This window comes from Podarcis filfolensis (genome assembly GCF_964270895.1).
Source record: "Podarcis filfolensis genome assembly, chromosome: 1".
NCBI lineage: Eukaryota > Metazoa > Chordata > Lepidosauria > Squamata > Lacertidae > Podarcis > Podarcis filfolensis.
The window spans coordinates 88,273,073-88,295,157 of NC_139604.1; the positions used below are offsets into that span (position 1 = coordinate 88,273,073).

Here is a 22,085-nt window from a genome sequence, read left to right on the forward strand (position 1 = left end):
AAATAATTGCAGCTGGAATCTTAGTTACATATTTGGACAACTTTGACTCTCTATTTTTTAACTTCTAGGGAAACTTTGGTGTGCGAAGAAAAATAAAAAGAAAAGGAAAAAGGTTCTGTATAATGCCAATAAAAATGATGGTAAGAAGGGATTTCAACTATCTTCCAGTATTTTTTCTGGTTAGTGCAACTGATTTATTTTTCAGCTTGTGTTAAAATTATTGCGCATAAATATTCACCCATAGTTATTTCTATATTATCTGGACAATATGTTTTCTAATATTTCTTTCCTGATTATAATAGTGAATTTTCTATGGGTTTTTATGTTTTAGAAGTAAACTGCTGGTCTGTGGCTGTAATAAACATTGATTTTAGAAGTGATAAGCCTTGGACACTGATCCTTTGGCATTCAATTAATGTGAAGAAATGATAACAAAAAAACTATTACACAACAATAAAAGGCTGTTCTGAGGTATTCAACTCAGTTTTACTTAGAGTAGACCCACTGAAATTAATGAACATGGCAGTTAGGTACATTAATTTCAGCAGGCCTACTCTTGAGTAAAATATAGTTGAATATCACCCCATGTTCATTTCTTCCTAATCAAAAAATGCCATACTTATTTTGGCCTTGTTTTCTCAAGATTATGACAACGAGGAGATCTTGACTTATGAGGAAATGTCACTTTATCACCAACCAGCGAATAGGAAACGACCCATTGTCCTGATCGGTCCACAAAACTGTGGCCAAAATGAACTTCGGCAAAGGTTAATGAATCACGAAGCTGACAGATTTGCTTCTGCAGTTCCTCGTAAGTTGAAAGGGAAAGGCTGGGGCATGTAACTGTCTTGTGTTCTGTTGTCAAACCCTTGCTGCCTGGCCTTACATCATTTTTGCAAGTTCAGTTCAGTACCACACTATATACCTTAGTATGGAGGGAAGTTGCTTTAGTAAATTCTTCCCCAATACAAATGTAGGGAGTTAACCGTAAAAAATGTCCTTTGACCCAGTGATGCAGATATGTAATTTTTAATGGTATTGTAACTCTTCCCCCGCGGGTGGCGCTGTGGGTAAAACCTCAGCGCCTAGGACTTGCCGATCGCATGGTCAGCGGTTCGAATCCCCGCGGCGGGGTGCGCTCCCATCGTTTGGTCCCAGCGCCTGCCAACCTAGCAGTTCGAAAGCACCCCCGGGTGCAAGTAGATAAATAGGAACCGCTTACCAGCGGGAAGGTAAACGGCGTTCCGTGTGCTGCGCTGGCTCGCCAGATGCAGCTTGTCACGCTGGCCACGTGACCCGGAAGTGTCTGCGGACAGCGCTGGCTCCCGGCCTATAGAGTGAGATGAGCGCACAACCCTAGAGTCTGTCAAGACTGGCCTGTACGGGCAGGGGTACCTTTACCTTTACCTTTAACTCTTCCCCCTACATCATTAGATGATTATGTGTATTAAGTTAACTAAAAGTGTAGTAAGGCAGCCCTGCTCCATTTTGCGCCCTTCTACTTATTCTGCTGAGTGGGGCCCTAGACGTCTGCCACAAAGTCCCTATTATGATTGTACCACTACTTTGATTCCATTCATAAGAACAAGGCAGGTTATTGAAGTAACTTAGTTAAATTCTCATTTACAGGAAGGTGATTTTGCTACCTTGCATTCTCCTGTATTTTCAGTTGCATCTGACCTCCCCTGCTTCATGTTTTTGTTCGAAGTACATTTGCATGACTGGACATGTGTTATGCACAGTTGGACATGTGCCAGAGACTGCTGTATTATGGAACTATTTTTTTAGCCCAGTTAAGAGTTTGCGATTCTTTCTGGCTGAAAGACTCTAAAGGTCAACATTGTTAATTTTGCACTTATACATTCTGCTGAAAAGGGTTTCTTTCCAAGTAGCTGTTTTTTATACCTTGCAAACTGACATAACAAAAATGCCTTCAAAACAGTTAAAAGACACAGAAGTCTTAAATTAGATTTGTTTACTGGTCTTTTCAGATACAACACGAAATAGGAGGGACAATGAAGTGGCTGGCAGAGATTACCATTTTGTATCACGGCAAGTATTTGAGGCCGACATAGCAGCAGGAAAGTTTATTGAGCATGGTGAATTTGAGAAGAATCTGTATGGTACCAGCATAGACTCTGTCCGGCAAGTGATCAATTCTGGAAAGATATGTCTTTTAAATATCCATACACAGGTAATAGAAGTTCTTTTGGACATTGAAATCCTAGGTTCTATGTTGCAGTAGTTCAGTTAGAATGTGTTGTTGATGAAGGCCTTATTTTAATTGGTTTTGATACAAATGTGAGATCTGTCTATGTATACACTAAATTTTCTCCTAGATCAGATGTATGCAACTTCCCTAATATGCTTCTATGCAGGCAATAAATTTGTACATTAGTTGCCCACTCTACATATTCAGTGGTTATATGTACTGAGCAGTTTTCGTAAGACTAATTCCTAAATAAATGACTCTTCAGTTTTCTCTTTGGAGAACTCCCCATTGTAACTTTCCTTACCCCAGTAGACATGTGAAAGGAAGATATGCATCTTTAAACATGCAGTGGACATGCAGTAATGTTTCTTTCAGTCTCCCATTCACATTTCATGTTTACCATAGCAATCACCAGTGTAACTCATACACCATACACAGTGAGAAGCAGCTATAATCAAAGGTTCTTCATGCTTCATCCACTTTCACTGTGGTCATGTTAGACTTTCTTCAGAATCCTCATCTTGTTAGGTCATTTAAAGGCATCTGTGGACCACATGTTGCTAAGTCTTGAATTATGCTATCTGTGTTTTCAAGACTAAATATGAAGAAATAGCAAATTACTCTATAAAAATACAATAATACTGTAAATAGCAGAATTATTGTAACCACACTTAGCAAGGGTGTAGAATATTAATATTCTTCACCACGTAAAGAGCAATAAGAATGCGGACTGTCCAAATTCAAAAAATTTAGAGTCATTAGAATATAAAACGTCAGTTCCTCACAGTTCCTGTACACATAATCATTTTAGAATTGCAGAGATGCATACATCTTCATTATGTAGGTTTACATCATTTTTCTGTTGTCTTCTCCATTTTGCTGCTGTCAGAAGAACTGTCATCTGGATAAGTAGCATGGTCTACTATTAGGAAAATTGGACTCGGCTACCCTGTATCAGTTGCAGTTTTCAGCTCTAGTTTCAATGTAACTATCTCTTTGCTAGCTTGTGTAGTTCATGAAGTTTAAGTTCCTTTTTTTGGTTATTTGTGCAGCCCCAACTGAACGATTTTTGAGATCACATGTTGTAACTTGTTAAGCTAGTTTCCCCAGGAGCAAACTGGCTTTTCTAGGTAGAAGCCTTGCACATTCATTAGTGTAGAGAGTCACCATTTATGTATAATGTTGCATGCATAAATTGTATTGACAATAGATAATTGGTATGAATTATAGTTTTGCTTTGTTTTATGAAAATATTAATAGTACAGATTTATATTTCCCAACAGTCACTGAAGAGCCTTCGCAATTCAGACTTGAAGCCATATATTATCTTCATTGCACCACCTTCACAAGAGCGGCTTCGTGCATTACTGGCCAAAGAGGGCAAAAATCCAAAGGTAATATTCACATGTAGTGTTTGTAACAGTGCATTCGGCCCTTGGTGCTCTGATACACATTTTCTTCAAATATGCTAACTGTGTAGCACGCAGCAGTCACAAAATTCAGTATGAGAAGACACAGGCAGGATTGCAGACCTAACTTTATGCCACAGAATTCAATGTTGGTGGGTTCTGCTGCTCCTGTTCAGGGTTATGACATCCTCCTACAGCTTGTGTCCAAATACACATCAGTAATATGTGATGAGGCTTACTGAATTGGGACACTTTTAAGTAAATATACATATGAGGGGTGAGGAAGCTGACACCACGTCACCCTTTCAAGCAAGGAAGCTGCCACATTCCTCTTGAGAGTCCCCAAAACCTCTAGCATGTTGAGCATGGATGGAGAAAATAGAGGTCTTGTTGCATGAGCTGAAATTTTTCCACTCACATGTGTGCATTGGTTACAAATTCTACTGACAAAATTCTACTTTACTTGGTATTCCCTTTATTATAGACAGAATGTGTGGCAGATGTTGAGTTCCTGCTGAATTTTTTCTTTTTGGATTCTCTGTTTTGATGTGTTCCTCCTAATTTCTGCCACCAGGTGGTGCTGGCCAGCTGTTTTTGATAGTGTTTTCAGTTTGTCAATGTATTACAGTGGTAGCTTGGTTTAAGAACAGCTTAGTTCAGGGGTCAGCAAACTTTTTCAGCAGGGGGCCAGTCCACTGTCCCTCAGACCTTGTGGGGGGCTGGACTATATTTTTTGGGGGGAGGGAAATGAACGAATTCCTATGCCCCACAAATAACCCAGAGATACATTTTAAATAAAAACACACATTCTACTCATGTAAAAACACCAGGCAGGCCCCACAAGTAACCCAGAGATGCATTTTAAATAAAAGGATACATTCTATTCATGTAAAAACACACTGATTCCTGGACCGTCTGCAGGCCAAATTTAGAAGGCGATTGGGCTGGATCCAGCCCCCGGGCCTTAGTTTGCCTACCTATGGCTTAGTTTATGAACAACTTGGATTAAGAATGCTGCAAACCTGGAAGTAGGTGTTTTGGTTTGTGAACTTTGCCTTGGAATAAGAACATGTTTCGCTTCCTGTTGAGTGTGTTCCATTTGTAAACTGTGTCCCCCACTGCTATGGGAAAGCACACCTTGGTTTAAGAATGTTTTGGTTTAAGAACAGATTTCTGGAATGGATTAAGTTCGTAAACCAAAGTACCACTGTACAGTGGTACCTTGGTTTACAACCATAATCCATTCCAGAGGTCCGGTTGTAACCCAAGATGTGCTTTCGCCAATGGGGCCTCCCCCCAAAAAATTGGTTGTAATCCAAAAAAAAGGGACACGCACTTCCGGGTTTCACATGGTTGTAATCCAAAGTGGTTGTAATGCAAAGCGGCTGCAAACCAAGGTACCACTGTACTTAGAACAGGACAAAAAGCAGAAGCCATCTAAGCTGGCTGACATGACTGTTGGTGATCACTAAAGTGCATTTATCTTAAATTTTGCATTCAGTTCCCTGTTTAAAATAGAATCTTCCAGGTTTCACAGCACATCAGCTATTTAAGCTTGGCCAAGGGGTAGGGGGTAGATTTGTCCTTTAGGGGTTCAGCCCCCAGATCAGATATCCTGTTTGACAGGTGATCAGGGTTGCATGTGTATACCTGGTATTGGGAACCCAAGACAGGACAGGGGTTATATTGGTGTATCATCTATTCTGCTGCCTAAAAGTCTCCCTCCCTAAGCTCTTGGAGGTAATCTTGGACATAGTGTTGAGGACCTTGAGGCAGCTTGTACTGGGAATCCTCAGTGTTTATGCCAAAGTTGCTTCATCTGAAGAAGCTCAGAATGTTATGGCCTCCATGCCAACCATGGCCCTTTCTGAAACTATAACCGGGCTAACATGGTGGCAGGAAACACACTGGACTGTTTCTATGTTGTGGGAGCCAGTTGTGATTCTGTCATGGACAGATCATCATCTGATCTATTTTGACTTATAACCTCCATAGGAGGGAAGGATCAAATTAGAAGGTCTGCTCCCAAACCCTAATGGATCCAGATGGTTTTATGAGGTGATTAGGGGATTTTCCTGCAGGTTTAGTCAACAGTCTTGTTTAGGTCCTGATCTTTGCTTGGAATGAGGAGATGACGATGGTTATCAGCAAAAGGGAGTTCTGCAAATTCCTATGATCCCTGGGACATTATCCCAGGGATTATAAGATTGTGCCCTAGTGATAGATGCGGCTTGACTTTCAGACCTGCCAGTACTTTGTTTCGTCCTAATCAATCTAATGCTGCTTTTTCACAAGACTCTGACATTTTTGTGTAATATATCCATAAATATCATAATATACTTTCGTTTAAATTTCAGCCTGATGAACTTCGAGAAATTATAGAGAAAACCCGAGAGATGGAGCAAAATAATGGCCATTACTTTGACACAGCTATTGTGAATTCTGATATTGACAAAGCATACCAAGAATTACTTCGCTTAATTAACAAACTTGATACAGAACCTCAGTGGGTTCCATCCTCCTGGCTACGGTGAAACAGTTACAAGGAAGAAAAGGACCTTGCCAATAGAAGAATGCTCACCCTGTATATTAGATGATGGATTAACCTCTAGTCCTCTGTGTGCACGGATTAACTGTGTGCTTTAAAAAAATAATACTCATACAGTCTGACACCATTCTACTGTGATTTTGAATGTCTGATCTTTCACTACCTTTTTACCAGGCATTGACATTTTGAACAAGCCACTACATTTTTAATCATTTGAAAACACTTTCAAGCGGCTGCTTTAAATTTACCTTTTCTGACTAGAGTTTTTTCTCAAGGTAAATATATGTATACAGTCCCTGATCACTATAAAAACTGATTGTTATTTAACGTTTTTAAGTTAATTATGTTGCGGACATGATGGTAGTTTGCAAAAACACCTTTACAGAATATTGGATAAAGGAATATACCTACAAGGGGAATGAAGGAATTAATCTACAAGTACTCTCAAATGTATAAAGGGGCTACTTTGATTTGAAGTTGCCTTCTTGGGCTTCAAATTGTTGTTGAAACATTCCATTATCTAATCGCACTGCAATTTTTGAAGATGTGTACATTGTAAATATTTCAAACTTTTTTGTCTTTAGTTAGTTTGTAAATCAGATTCACAGCTAATTAAATAACAGTAAGTCCTATGGAAGGTTATATATATATATATATATCTGCTGATATTTTAGATGTGGTATTTTATGAATTTTTTCCTCTTTGCTATATCAATTGATTGAGAGCCACGGTTAACACATGGGACTATAGAAGAGTTTAGATGGGAAGCTATATTTTTATGAAAATAGAAATTCTTATATGGATTTTTTTAAAGAATACTTTGCTTCCTTAAAATGTAAATTTGTCTTTTATAACCAAGGAAACAGACTTTGGGATGATGAATATTAGAATATTTTCTTGTATTTTTATACCTAGGCACAAGGTGTCTCATGGCTGTTGATCATGTAGGTAGTTATAAAGTGGAGTTTATAATATTAAGTAACCCAGTTATCATCCTGGATTTAATTGATACTGTTGTAAAACAAAACTAGTGGAAGAATGTGAACGTTACTAAATTAGGAACCTGATGTGTTCTGTTTCTAGAACCAGCATATCCTTATATGCAATTGAAAATACCCATAAAGGTTCAAATATTACAGCTATTGCATTTATGAAACTTCTCTAATTGTAGCTGCCTTTGAAACTGATTAGCTTTGTTGCTTTGTGGCACCCTTAATGTGAATATGAATAGTTTTCTTTGTTCTCAATCATAGCTTTTATTTTTATATACTGTCATACACTGGAACTACTTCAACATGTAGTTGAATATAACCCAATAGTTAAGAATTAGTCTTTCCATGTTCTTTCATATTTTTCTCTGAAGGATTAAACAGAAAATCCAAGCAGGATTGAAACTTTTTTGTGTTCATAGTTGAACATACACTATACATTGACATATGGAGAATTGGGGGGAGGGGGGTAATACTATTTAAGAACTGAAATTCCTCTCTTAGTATTATGATCCACTCCCCCACCATGGGAGAAAAGAGAAATCTGGAATCAACCAACAGCTCCCCTCCTCTGCAGAGTATATGCATATGATCTTTAAGCGTAGCACATTTATCAAGAGATTGTAAAATCGCTCAACAATGTGCCTCTATCCAATGAAGCCTTTGGGTAGGAAATAGAAGTGATATGGAATAATCTATGTATCACTGTCAACCTGCAAAATAGTGATTTATCTCAAATTGTCAACTTTGCTTAGAATACAAAGCAGAAAAATGAATGTTGTGTTTCGTCCTTGCTTTGCTTTGATGTGATAGTAGACAACAAAATTCATGAACTCTGGGCTAGTGCAGATATAAGGCTTCCCACCCTTTAAGCATGCATAGGGGATCAGGAATGGGCTATGGGATTATTCAGTCCTTTCTCCTTCCTTTTTCTCGCACACATCCCCTTCCCTCCCTTGTCTTAACTATGCTTTGCTATGTCTACACTACTGTTAAACCATGGTGAAGCTTGATCACTGGCATTCAGAATCAGTATTTGAAGTGGTTTACAAATCCTATCTTACAAGACTTAAGAAATGTACAGGATTGTGCAGAGATGAAGGTTCATGGTTAAGGATGGTAGAATCCGCACACAAAGAGAAGGCTAGGGAGAGCGCACACAGTGCCATGGCCTGCTCCCACTTCTTTAACTATGGTTAAGGAATGGAAAGTGTTTTATCTGCATTGTATAGTCTGTGCATTACCCAGATGTATGTATTTTTCATCATAAGGGTTATGGTGCTGATGTCCATGAGGTCTAAATTTAATTACTTTTACAGCCATGTGAAATATTTCTATCAGTATGTTAGGTTTAAATGTTAAGAAAATGCTGATGTAATCCATGATGCATTCTAGGACAGTATATGAAATACTGGTTTTGGCATACTATACTGGTTAAGAGTGATGTATTAACAGTAAAATCCCCTTTGTTTCTCCTATCCCCCTTCTGAATTTCTAAGATGATTAAGAAATTAATTGGACATAGTCTTCTAAATGCAGAAATTACTATATATATTAAATGTGCCTGCCACCTGCGGTCCTTTGAGATAAGAGTGGTGGCCTAAAAATCCACACTAAGCTCTGGCTATAGAAATGCAACTGTGGCAAACAATAATTAAGAGGGCTTTCAGAAATCATCCAATATAACTAAATTGATATCTGTCAATTACTCTACTACTGACATTTGGAAAAGGATGTTCCACAATATTGTAATTACAGAAAAATGGGCATATCTGTTTGGATGAGGGAAGAAAATTCTAAACTTCTTTCAGAGGATACAATATTGTGTATTATAATGAGCTTTGCAACAAGTGCTGTTCTATTCTAGGCTAGTTAAATAGGGGAAAATATTTGATTAACCAAGTGAAAGATATGCCTTGTAAACAAACCATGACTGTAATGATATTTCTTTAAAAATGGAAAGAGAAAGGGTGAAGGGATAACAAAATAGCTTTTTAAGGTAATACAGTATATCTCTACACAACGCCCAGGTTGAAGCTTGACATCTACTTGCACTCTATTTTGAGCTATTATAAACTGCACATTAATGTAAACATGTAAAATAATATTCCTAGCCTTCAAGTATACTGTTGTAAATGTAACCGTGAGGTAATATATTTCACTTCCTAGTGGCTTAGTACTACAGGCTACTGTGCCAGGAAATAAATATAGAGGGTTGTATAAAACAGCTGCAGCTTGTGTGCAGACTGTAATGTTATGGAAAGCAGTACCAAGATTGCTCCAAGTTGCATCCATGCTGCTGTTCTGGCTGCCGGTGGTATGGTGATACAGCCTACAGCCACTATATGCTAACAAAAGGCAGGGAAACAAAAGCCAGCTCATCTTTGTACTATCCTGAAGCCTTATTGGCATTCAGCTTCATCAGTGCAATCTTGTGCATCTAATGTTTTGTATTGAGCTGTCAAGCAGATACTGCCCTTGTAGCTCAGTCAGTGCAGTCACTTATTTGTAGAGTTGGATGGTGTGTTCCAAAGCCTACTTGGGCATCGTACCTAAGACCCTTTGTGTGCTCCATCTTGGCAGAATATGCTCCCCAGAAGTGCATAGGCACCGCTTCACACACAGTAACTTTTGTTGCAGAGAGTTGGCTGTGTCATTTGGTAGCTAAAGGCAACTGCATAACCGGCATGGCCTATGGAAATGTGTGGGTTCCCAGAGCTTGCAGCCTCCTCTTTAAAAAAAATAATCCATCTCTGTTCCTACCAGGTTTTTACTCCCCCAATTACACTGAGCTGAGCTCTTGGTTAAGCTCTGTCCTCACTAACGATAAGGTGTATAATCAATGTATTCTTAGCTGCAGCTTGGGGATGGTGAAGTGAGTTTAACCACATGCGAGTTCAGAGAACACAGTTGGCACAAGACTAAAAAAAGACCATGGAGGAGCAAAGTGGTTCTAGGAGCCAGTGTGGTCCCAAAACACCAGAGTGGTCCTGAGATTATTAAAAACAACCCTGCTTTATAAAAGTTCCAGCATATCTTTAACATGGCTTAAAACTTCAGCACAAGTTTGTAACATCATGATGGAAAATAAGGTACTTGACTGAAAAATGAAACTTGAATAAGCATATGTTTAATTGTGGAGGTTTTTCTCTGTCCTTTGGAAAGGAATTAGCATATCTTGCATCATTATTTGCTTACCAAAAATAAAGGTCACTTATTACTTATATTGCACACAGAGTGTATTCTTTAAATAAACCAGCACCTTATGTGAACATGGTGCAATGAGGGAAGGGGAGAGGAGAACTTGTATGCGTCTTTTTTTGGAATTCACAACTCATTTTAAATGCCTTATTATATTATTTAGAATCGCCCCTCCCACTTCTGGATGTAGTACTGTTTTTGTTGCATGCAGAGCAGGATTAATGAATCTCCAGACCACCAGAAGTTCCAAGGTGGAACGCAAGGCCATTTCTCCCAACCCATGCCTAGTGTCTTATCAAGCTGATGGGGGGATTTCAGTCCTGCTGGGTGCTGTTTTGCTATGTTTGAAGGTGAAGAGAAGTATGGTGTACAAGGTAAATTGAAAGTATAAGTCCAGTGCCTCATTCTTGCTTCAGTAAACCAATACTAATGTTGCCTTACGCTTCTAAAATTGTAGACTTACCAGTTTGACCATTATTACAAGCTTATTTCAAGAGTGGAACTGTTCTAAATTCCGTTAGGTCACCATTAGTTGCTGCTTTAAGTGCTGTGATAGTGATTTCCTTAACTGTTCACTAAGTGGATCAATTCTTTGCTGGCGTGGAACTTCATGAGTAGTCATGACTGTCTCAAATCATTAGATGCTTCCAGACACTTGCTAGAATCAAGTTAAAAGTTTGGTTTCATCTTTTGGGAATCCCTATCCAGGCATCCTTCAGCTGCTGCACTATCTCAAGGAGCTAAACCACAACTACTCCCAAGAACTTCCCACATTCTTAATTCAGTAAGACTATGAATGCTAAATGCATGCAGCACAGGACACAACCATAGCTGTGTTAGGTAGGCAGCGCTGAGGAAACTATAAACCCCTATGGAGTAGAGAGAGGCTGGTGCCACCTATGGCAGCCCATATAAACACACCAGTTGCATAGGGAAATGGGTGCTCCTTTTCTGATAACAGCCCAAGGACAAAAACACTATGTTCAACTCCTATTCCATTAAGAACAATAGCCTTGTACTGTATAGGATTACTTACCATATGGATGTTAGGATTCCTGCTCCATGTTTGCAGTCATGGGATTGTTGTCTATCACATGACAGTGTATGTAGGACGATCCTAACATTGGCATGATATTATAACATGTTTTTCAGCTTGCTTGTTAGGGCCAGCTTTCTGTCAAATTGCAGGACAAGTAAGCATGCACTGAATAAGGGAGATTTTGACAAGAGGATGCCTTTTCCAGCTGCTTCAGAGTTCAAGTAACTATAGAATAGTTGTTCAGATGCAAAAGAGAAATCCTGTTCACTCAACTAGTTCCCACCTACCTATTTTGAAGATTTAATAGATGTTTTACAAAAATGACACAAGTTTAGACACAGGTTCCTTTACTGATTTTACAACACAGATGAGTTGGCAAATACAACATGAAATGGAAACCATTCGTTCTTTTAGAAACAAAAAGATACAATGAGATCACACAGATTTTTTTAAAATTGCGTTTTGGAGAAAAAAGCCCGTTCATTTAATAAGTTATTACAGTTGCTGTCACTTGTGAACACAAAGCAGGTCAGAACAAGGAACTTTGCTCACAAGAATTTGGCAGTATGTGGAAAAAATGAAGTTAAGTACAGCTGAGAGAACAGCAGAAGCAGAAGTGGCAATACTTCTCTGCCAACTAAATTAAATGGAGATATGTAGAACTGGAAATGTTTCTGCTTCATGCATGTGTTCAATGGACAAACCAGCTATTTTCCACAACAGAAAAAAAATCCTGGAATAAATCCAGACTGGATAGCACAGGCTAATACACCAAATGAAGAGCCACAAAAGCATCACAATGTGTCCAGAACTGTATCTCAAACTCACTGTTCTGAGTCCTGCATTGTAACAGATGTCCACAGTTATTCAAAGAGAAGATCCTCATCCTTTTCCTCCGCAAGCAAATTAGCAGGCTCGCGCAGCTGTCCAGCTGCCCTCTGCAACTCTTGCAGTTTTTCGTTCTTTTCTTTCAGTATCTTCTTCTTCTCCTGGATCTTCTTTAATCTACAGAGAAAAATAGTGCAAATTATTGTAAAGCTGGTGTGCAGATAGCAGGTCATTCCTACATTCCACACCCCACCCCGAAATGTGACACAGCCATTATTGGGATTTTATTTCCAATTTCACAAAGTTTGGGGGAAAGCTAGGGCTTCTCATTCCCTGCAATGGCTTGGTGCACTGAGTGCTTTCCCACGCACCAGAAGGAGAAGGAACTCAACTGTGTTGTTATGTGTGGGTGTCGCATTCCCAGTGTGCCACCCCTTAGATGATAAATTGTTCCATTTGACACACTGCATTTGAAGGCTTTGGTAAACATAAGTTAATATACATTTGTATTCCATTCCAATGAGAAATAGTTGACAGTTACAGGCAGGTAGCCGTGTTGGTCTGCTGTAGTCGAAACAAACAAAAAAAAATACCTTCCAGTAGCACCTTAGAGACTAACTAAGTTTGTTATTGGTATGAGCTTTCTTGTGCATGCACACTTCTTCAGATAAGTGTGCATGCACATGAAAGCTCATACCAATAACATACTTAGTTGGTCTCTAAGGTGCTACTGGAAGGAATTTTTTTTTATTTTGTTTCAAATAGTTGACAGTAATGGGCCATCAATTCTGTGGAACTTAGCTGAAAATTTAAGGACAAAATGTACCAACATTTGGAGATGGAGGTGTACTTTCCATTGTAGCTTTGAAACTTGTTTGCAGCCCTAATCACCTGCTTTCTTTTGGCACAATTATTTAAAAATTGAATTTCTTCCTAGAAAAAGTGAGGTTATTGCTTAGAGCAGGGGTAAGAAAAGGAACTAACTACCTGGTGTCCTCCAGATCTTTTGGAGCACAACTTCCATTAGTCCCAGCCAACCTGCCTGTGGGTTGATGGGAGATGTAGTCTAAAATATCTGGAGGACATCAGGTTAGCAAGGACTGTTGGGGGGTGGATCAGTATGAACTAGGTTGCACACTCGTACACAGTGGAATCCAAGAAGGGGGAGGCCATTTTTGCTAACTCCTCCTCACTGCAGGTTCCCACCCCAATAGACTCCACAGAGTTGTGAGACCTTGCAAAAAGAGGATGAAAACTGGTGGTGGAGCTGCAGGAAAAACATTGAGTGAGCAAAAATTCCCTCCTTTTTGGTTAACAGAGGCATTTGTGGGCTCAAAAGACTCCATCCCAGGGCATTTTCAGATTCATAATTTCCTATTTTTGGATTGCCAAGTCACTCACCTGTAAAACTCCTCTCGCTCTCGCTCATCCAACTCAGTTATGATATAAGAGAGTGTACGTTCAATCCTGGGAATAATCACTATAAAAAGAAATTGCCATTAGTAAGTATGATTCTATAAGTACAAGGAGGGCAGCCATGCAAAAATTAGTTATCCTGGTGATTGCCATCTATGTTTTTGAACATACATAGATATGTGTATAGTCTGATCTCCTGCCAAGGGATGCCCAGGTTGTCAACCCTTGAGTTAGATGCATAGTTTGTTGTATGGCACAGTAATTTAATCACTATACAGGATGGCCAGAGTGTGACAGAGCAAAAGGAAAAATACTTCACAGTGATGTGGTGTTCCAGGGGCCACAAACATAGTGGTGGTGGTGGGGAAAGGGTCATCTTAGGGAGATGGTTCTTCTAGATTCTGACCTCTTCCAAGGTAGTACTATGAAATGGGGCCTTGGAAAAGCCATCCATCAGCACAGCTCTGAATCACATCATGGTATTAGGATGCATATTAGGAAGCTTCATTTACTACCCAATTTATGGTGGGCAGTATTTTTGGTTATGCTCTCCATTTGGACCTGATTCAGATGAGACCCTAAGCCAAATGGACTGAGGAGGAGCAAAGCAGCTGCAATCTGAGAGCCCACATATTGCTCGCCCTGTTATGCAAACCAGCTCATTCACCATAGTTAGAGCACACTGATGTTTTGGACTACAACTCCCATCCATCCCCAACAGTTGTAGTCCAAAACATCTGGAAGGTATCAGGCTGGACAAGACTAACTTAAGGATTATCTCCTTGGACTCACCATGCTCAATAGCATTCACACGCCTATTGGTTATCTTGATGGCTTCATCTAGTGTAACAAACGAAGTCTATAGAAAGGGAAAAGAATGAGCAGAAAATTAGATATTTGTGCAAAAAAGCATGATGCACTAGCTCTTTGTACCTCAGCCCTGAGCAGAGACATGTCAGCAAATATATGGGACTTTTATTGCTAAGAAAGATAAATTGATCTGGCATCATGCAGGCTTGTCACTCACTTGGTATTTCACATGCAAGTTTCCCTAAATAGAGTCTTTATTGACAGCTCAGTCTTCCAAACTTACTAGCAGTTTGTTTTTTGCACCAGTCCAGTATTAGGGGATGGCAAAATAGAAGCAGGCTGCCCACACTCCCAGTGCTGATTTACCCACATTCTAGTGTTAATTTGCAAGGTGGAAAGCGGGGTGTGTTGCTAATTCTTGCACAGGAAACGATAGCCAATATACTGTTAGTGGCGAAGGGGTTATTGTACAATGTGTACATCCACATTGTGAGCATCACAAAGTGAGCACACAAAGTTCTACCAGGCTGATAATTCAGATTCAGCAACTCAACAAAAAGACCCAGCTGTGTGCTCCTTTCAAAGAAGTTGAGAGAATAGCACAAACTTAGTGCAACAAGGTGGGATTCTGTGCAAATGTCAGCTCATCAGTGTTTTGGAAGCCAAGTCCAAAGGCTGCAATCTAATTTCCCCTTAAACGAAAGCCATATAGCTACACCTACCCCAAAACCACTCCCTGGCACCACCATGCACCCCCGACTTCAGGTCAGAGGACAATATGCAGTTCCTCTTGTCCTCAAAGTATATCTTAGAAACAACTACAGATGATCAATTAGAAAAGGAAGCAGATACTTTAAAAAGACCTCACAAAGAATTATTATATATACAGCCATACCAGAGGCCCTTTTAATAGTTTTCTTTCTCCTCCTACCTGCAGAGAGGCCAATTCCACAAGGAGTTCTACTGCTTTGGCATAGTTCCTTTTCAGTTTGGCCAGCTGCTCCCCACCTCTGGCTAAACCAGTCAGCTCATAACCTGAAAGAATTCATCCAGAACATTTAGCAGCCTCATTAGCAACAAAAAATCAGCCACCAAACAGAAAACTAAACCATCAGAATATTTACTCTAGGGTGGAGGATGGTTCCAAGCATGAGACAGCTGCAAAGCCACTCATCTCAGCTGCCACTTCTAATATGGAAAATGCAAATAGTTGTAAAGAGATATATCCAATGGTGTGAGGACACTTGCAGAATGGGTTTCCACCGGTGTGATAGAATTTCCCCTTCCTCTCCAATCCCGGTACCCTCAAAGTCTGATCCAGAGGGTTGGAGAACCCTCCAGAACAAATTTAGGAGTGGGGTGGAGGTAGGACTGCAAAAGGAAGGGGAAGTTCCATCACACAAGTGATATCGCCCAAAGAATACAATCTTGACCCTACTAAAGTAAATAGCATGAGTTTCCATAACTTCCCAAAGCTCAGGATTGCATTTTAAAAGGCACCATGTAGTATTTCTCGTGTTAACCTCTTCTACAGTACATAAAAGCAACCCATGATTTTTTTTTAAATTGAGGGCTAGTGCCAGAGTGCTAGCGGAAATCGGTGCAAGGGCTCCTGCTAGTGTAAAGGGGCTCCTCCCCCCAAAAAAAATCTGCCATGGAAGGCAGTGAGAACCCTCAGAGCAGCACACAGGGGCAGAGAGGGGGGTCGTTTCATCAGGCAAGCAGAAATACTTGCACTTGACAGAATGATCAGAATAGTGCAATGTCAAATTCTCCCCTAAACATTTACAGAGTTGTAAATAGTCCACATAACCATTGCTATTATATTATACTACAGGCCAGTTACAGAAGACGCAGTTTTCAAGGGTCTCAAACATGGCATATTAAAGCTAAGATCACATCAAAACCTCTTGAGATAAGGAAAAGAAAAATCACTTCTTACTGTCTCCTCCTTCTTGGTAATGTTCAAAAACTGGCAGGGTCACACCTGTAAAAGATACACAGCAGGTTGTGCAATTAATGAATTCCACTTCCTAATTTCTATTCTGGCTGCCATCTTGTTCTCATAACGCTCATGACCACACCCTTTGGGACCGAAAGCCAATTTGATTTTGGTTTATAGGGAGCACTTAAGTCACAGTTTCCAAGTTCAGATGTAATGAGAAATGATGCCTTAAATGAACCAGAACACACCCTTTGAAGCTCAGTTTATAAAATGAGCCACATTTTAATAAAAACCCTGACAGACTGAAGTGGGCCCAGAGCAGGGCCAGCAGTTGTGTGAAAAGTCAGGAAACCATCCTATGAGCAACAGCTGAAAGAGCTGGGTATATGTAGGCTTAAGAAGAAGTACTTAAGGCGAGACATGACAGGCTTCAAATATATGAAGGGCTGTCACAGAATATAGAACAGTTATTATCTATTGCTCCAAATTCAGAACAAACAAGTGAAAATGGCAGAGAAGCAGATTTTGGATAAACTTTAGAAGCTTCCCCGTTTCAACAGTATCACAGACAATCTTGGGAAACGGTGGGCTCTCCAGTGCTGGAGGCATTTAAAGAGTGGCTGGATAGCAATTTATCAGATTCTGCATTGAACAGGAATTGGACTTCGATAACCTTCAAAGTCCACTCCAACTATTTGATTCTACTATAAGCCGCACTAAACAATGCGGTAGTTTCTCAGTGACTTAAATAATTAAATAAATAGAATTAAAAATAATTATATCATGCGTAGCATAAAGATACACACCTGCTACATTGTCTTTCTTAGCTCTGATCTTGACCTGAGCTTTGTTCACATTCTGAATCACAGTTGTACTGCAGAAACAAATACGTATCAGTACGTATTCAACGGATTTGAGGAAGCAATTGCCAGTATATTTTCTTAGTTTTCATGAAGTATGTTTAATGCGAACACAGCAGCATACATAGAAATGTAAAACCTGGTCCTAGCACCTGCTGCACAATTCCATGTACCAGTATGTTTTCTTAGAGCAAATCTCACTTGTGAGGCTTAATCCCAGGACAGTGTATACATAACACAACATAATGGTATCCTATAAAGCAGAAAAGTACTAGAGGTTCTGTTTTTTCCCAAATACAGTACTAAGGTGAATTAAAGGTTCCAGCTCTTGAACCAATAAAAATGCACTGTCATTTTTCTTATTCATAAATGTGGTAACAGAAATGTTTTCTACCTGTGAAATGGGATGTTGCATTTTAAAATATTCCTACAATTTACTCCTAAAACGTTTCTGAAATCATGATTAGTGAACTGCCATTTTTATAACGTTAAAAGCAGTGACCACAGCAAACCATGCTGATCAGTCTTCAAAACATGCTCTGATGCGCTGTGGGCAATGCAGTGGTAATTTGTTTTAAAGAGTAATCGATGACTGCTACTGGAACACAAAGTCACAGAAACTCAAGGAGTCATTTGTCAACTAGAAGAAGCTAAAATATGAAGGTAGGTAGTAATATTTAGAACACTGTGGAGTCTATCACAACTTTAGTGTTATTCCCTGCCCTCATATTTTTCTTCTGCTCGTTTATCTTTGCAGACATCCTGGAAATATATTTAATTTCCTATGGGGTTTGCGTTCTACCTTTTCCTCTTATAGGATCTGCTGCAGAATTTTCATTTACCTCCCAATCACCCCCATAAACAGAAAGGAATAGTTCACCTCTTGAGAGAGGCCAAATGTCTCACACAGGAGTCCCCTCAACTACACCCATTTGTGAGCTTTACCTGAAGTCTCCAGCTGTGAACTTTGCCTCAGCAAGAGAAAAGGCTGCTTCTCTCATCACCTCACCCATCAACATCTTTGTCTGCAAACACAACCCAAAAAAAGGACATTTTCTGAAACCAATATACAGGTTACAATTGAGAGTTAAGTCAGGAATGGGCCTGTTTTGTTCTCATTTTAAAAAGAGAAAAACTCGTTCCTGCTATTATAATGGTTCGTACATTGGAAATTCAGTACATTAAAACACCCTACCTCAATAATTTTTTTAAGAATCTGCCGGAATCTCATAGTCAGAGCATCAGATTTCTTCTTCAAGAGGTTGCGACCTGTCTGGGCTCCTTTCAAACGGGCCTTCATGATGGTCTGGGCCCTGTCAAATTCAAAAAAGTGATAAATACTTTTGATCTTGTCACTGGAGATGATCTGGGAAAAAGAGAAGAGTGTTCCTGAAAAGGCACATTCCTAAAAACAAGAGGAAATATTCTTTGGCTCACAGAACTTGAACATACACTTACAACACGTCTGACAGTCCAATCCTATGCTTGTTTACTTTGTAATAATACCTACTGTGCACTGAAGGGTACATCATAAAAGACGTTTAAAGAATCTCTCAAGGCAAATCTTTAAAAATGTAGTATAAACACCAACAACTGGGAAACACTGACCTATGAGCGTCCAATTGGAGAGCAGCCTTTACCAAAGGTGTCATGGACTTTGAAGATGCTCGTACTCAGGACGAAAGGGAAAAACGAGCTAAGAGGAAGGCACGCTTGGCAAACCCTCACTACGATCAACTCCTGCCCGGAAACCTATGTCCCCACTGTGGAGGGATATGTGGATCCAGAACTGACCTCCACAGTCATTTATTGTCTCACTGTTAAGACTGTGTTCATGGAAGACAATCTTACTTGGCTATGAGTGACAGAAGAAGAAGAAGAAGAAGAAGAAGAAGAAGAAGAAGAAGGAGGAGGAGGAGGAGGAGGAGGAGGAGGAGGAGGAGGAGGAGGAGGAGAAATAAGCTTATAACCTTTAGGCTGAAATTCTAAACACGCTTGCATCCCCATACCAAATAAGCAAAGATGACAAACTCCAGTTTTATGGGGAGGCTGCAACAGAAGTGCTGCCAAGAGAACTTTAGAATTGGTTCACTCTGCCAAAAGAAGCTTAGCAACCTTTGTGTCTGAATTTTCACTTTTAGAAATATCGCAACCCTATTATAAGCTAAGTTCCTTACTGGAAACTCAAGAATTTGTTTTACATTGTGAGCTGTCTCTTCTACCATTCAACGCAAACCAAATCACATCACATACCACTTTTCTCAATATGAAGTTTCAGGTAACGTATGAACAGCAGCATGGACAGAGGCAATCCTATGACAAATGGTGAATATTTGAAAACTGGCACATAATGAGACAACCACTGCAGGCCCTTGCCTCACTTTTATAATCGTAGCAAGAAGCAATAACATTGGCTTCACCTAATGGCTAGACACAACTTGCTTTCTAAAAGGTAAAGGTAAAGAGATCCCTGACCATTAGGTCCAGTCGTGACCGACTCTGGGGTTGCGGCGCTCATCTCGCTTTATTGGCCGAGGGAGCCGGGGTACAGCTTCTGGGTCATGTGGCCAGCATGACTAAGCCACTCCTGCGAACCAGAGCAGCGCATGGAAATACCGTTTACCTTCCTGCTGGAGCGGTACCTATTTATCTACTTGCACTTTGATGTGCTTTCGAACTGCTAGGTTGGCAGGAGCAGGGATCGAGCAATGGGAGCTCACCCCGTCGCGGGGATTCAAACCGCAGACCTTGTGATCAGCAAGTCCTAGGCTCTGTGGTTTAACCCACAGCACCACCCGCGTCCCTCAACTTGCTTTCTACATGCTTGCAATTTTCTCAAAGAATGGTAACAAGCAGATGCCACACAGTAAACAATGGTCTGTGCTCACTCTATGGATTTGCCTGAATTCAATGGTTTTTGCCTGTTCAGTAATTGCTGTGTCCACCCATGATTCCCATGATCTCCAAGGAAAAGTAATTGGAAACATAACAACAAACTAATTTTGGGCAGTACTAGAAATATTGAATAAGGAGATTTCATGGCAATTCCTTAGAGAGTTTATAATATGTCTCCCAGGAACTGCCTAAGCTGGAAATCAACTTGAGGAAGAGAACTGGAACTTCTTTAAATGAAGGGAAGGTCTGGTGTCCGTATTCCTGCACTGACTGGCTTGCACCACTGCCTCTCTATCTCAGACTAACTCATTTACTAGTTGGAACAAGATTCAGCAAAACTGTGTGTGGATACTAAACATGGCTCTGTTTACTATCAAGAATGCCATGCCAGATTCAGCAAACATACTGGAAATATGGCTGATCTATGTAAGAAGCAAGAATCATACTCATAATAAAAACTCTGCATATGATTGCACTGCAAGGGTGAAATTTAATGCATACCTGCCTAGAGAAAATTCCACTGAAATCAGTGGGGCTTCCAGGTTAACACAACAGTATGGCAATGTGCGAAAACGAGAAACTGCCAAGCTAGGCACTAGAAGTACAATTAATTGTATGGCACTTAAAAGAAACAGAAGACTTACAGCCTTCAAAATAAGTGCTCATGAGGAAACTCAGTTCTCCCTCTCAAAATTCAGTTTGAAAGCTGAACACAGTTGTTTGTTATTAAGAAGTTTCTATTTTGAAATTACTAAGGTTGCAATCTTGTGTACTAGAATAAGCTTTCTACTTTTGAGCATCATTTTGAGGCTTCACTTTCCTCTTTTTCCCCCTTATTTTAGTACTGCCCCTTCCTACCATCCTCTGACTAGTAAAAAGTGTCTCTAATACAAACATATTATTAATAATAGGAGACATTTCAAGCATTGCATAGTCAGATAAAATGACAACCTTGTTCCATAATTGTCAAAGACATCTGACCATATGACAAAGCATTTGCCATTTTGACCTGGAAACAACTCACATTTCACTTCCCCATTTTTTAAGCCTACAAGCTTGACTTGTCTGAATGGAGGGGGGGGGGGAGACTCTTACATGACAGGTAACACCACCTTTTTATTCCAACGCATTCCTCCCACAACCCCTTGTAAATTTAACCAACGCCAATCAATACATTGGTGATAGTTATGGGATTCGAAACAGAATTTGACGAGCATCAAATTCTGCACCCCAAAGCGCTCTCCAAATTCAACGCGAATTGAAGCAATCCAAAATAACTACCATTCTATTGGGCTCTTAAGGCCGCTGAAAACGGATCGCACCCTTCCTTTGCGAATTACAAGGGTGAGAAAATGCACCCCCGTGACGGCGGCTAAAGGGTGTTTGTGGCTGATCCGTGGCAGCTTGAATTTGAGAGCTCAACACCCCCCAGCGCACAGTGTGTCCGGCTGTGGGGCCGCAGGGAAGGAACTGACCGGCCCCCCTCCACCGCCCAAGGGAGGCCCGAAAGGACCAAGAAGCGCCACTCACATCCGCGAAGGGAAAACCTCGATCCTGTCTTTGCCTGACATCTTGCCCGGGGTGGTCGGCGGAGATTGCTCGGGAGACGCCGCTGGCTCCTTCGCTTCCTTCTCTCAGCTGGGCTCCCGCTCCTGTCACGTGACTCCTCTTGGTTACCAAGGGCACCGCGGCCTCCAGTTCCGCTTCCAAACACGAAGCCCCGCCCTCCACGCTGCACGTCACCGAGGAGTCACCTCCTCCTCCTCGGCTCGTCTGAGCGCCGCGTCAAAAGGCATAGAGCCAGAATGCTAGACAGGAGAGCTTTGGCAAAAACTCTATGGTTCAAAGCCCTGACTGCCGAGATAAGTGCAACTGCGGAGGACTCGCCGACTGTACGTCGCAGAGAAACGGATCCAGCAGAAGTGGAAATCCG

General features: G+C 40.5%; 2 protein-coding genes across 8 annotated transcripts in view; one reads left to right on the top strand and one right to left on the bottom strand.

Moving 5' to 3' along the window:
• The window catches only part of PALS1 (protein associated with LIN7 1, MAGUK p55 family member), a 59,789-nt gene extending 49,407 nt beyond the window's left edge, over window positions 1-10,382 (top strand). For 5 of the 7 annotated variants that reach the window (XM_083604665.1, XM_083604661.1, XM_083604664.1 and 2 more), the window contains 5 exons: window positions 69-179; window positions 644-811; window positions 1,992-2,194; window positions 3,496-3,606; window positions 5,979-10,382. In XM_083604665.1, coding sequence (XP_083460791.1) covers window positions 69-179; window positions 644-811; window positions 1,992-2,194; window positions 3,496-3,606; window positions 5,979-6,155 — 770 coding nt within the window. In that variant the 3' untranslated portion in view covers window positions 6,156-10,382. The remainder of the gene's footprint in view (window positions 1-68; window positions 180-643; window positions 812-1,991; window positions 2,195-3,495; window positions 3,607-5,978) is intronic. The other 2 variants (XM_083604666.1, XM_083604667.1) reach the window with 1 other exon arrangement.
• Window positions 10,383-11,728: 1,346 nt separating this feature from the next.
• Window positions 11,729-21,936, bottom strand: ATP6V1D (ATPase H+ transporting V1 subunit D). The gene is made up of 9 exons (XM_083605769.1): window positions 21,683-21,936; window positions 18,453-18,570; window positions 18,203-18,282; window positions 17,204-17,271; window positions 16,395-16,439; window positions 15,384-15,487; window positions 14,435-14,501; window positions 13,628-13,706; window positions 11,729-12,403 (listed from the first exon to the last, which is right to left on the bottom strand). The coding sequence occupies exons 1-9, from the start codon at window positions 21,721-21,723 to the stop codon at window positions 12,262-12,264; spliced, it is 744 nt and encodes a 247-aa protein (XP_083461895.1). The 5' UTR covers window positions 21,724-21,936; the 3' UTR covers window positions 11,729-12,261.
• Window positions 21,937-22,085: the final 149 nt, after the last annotated feature.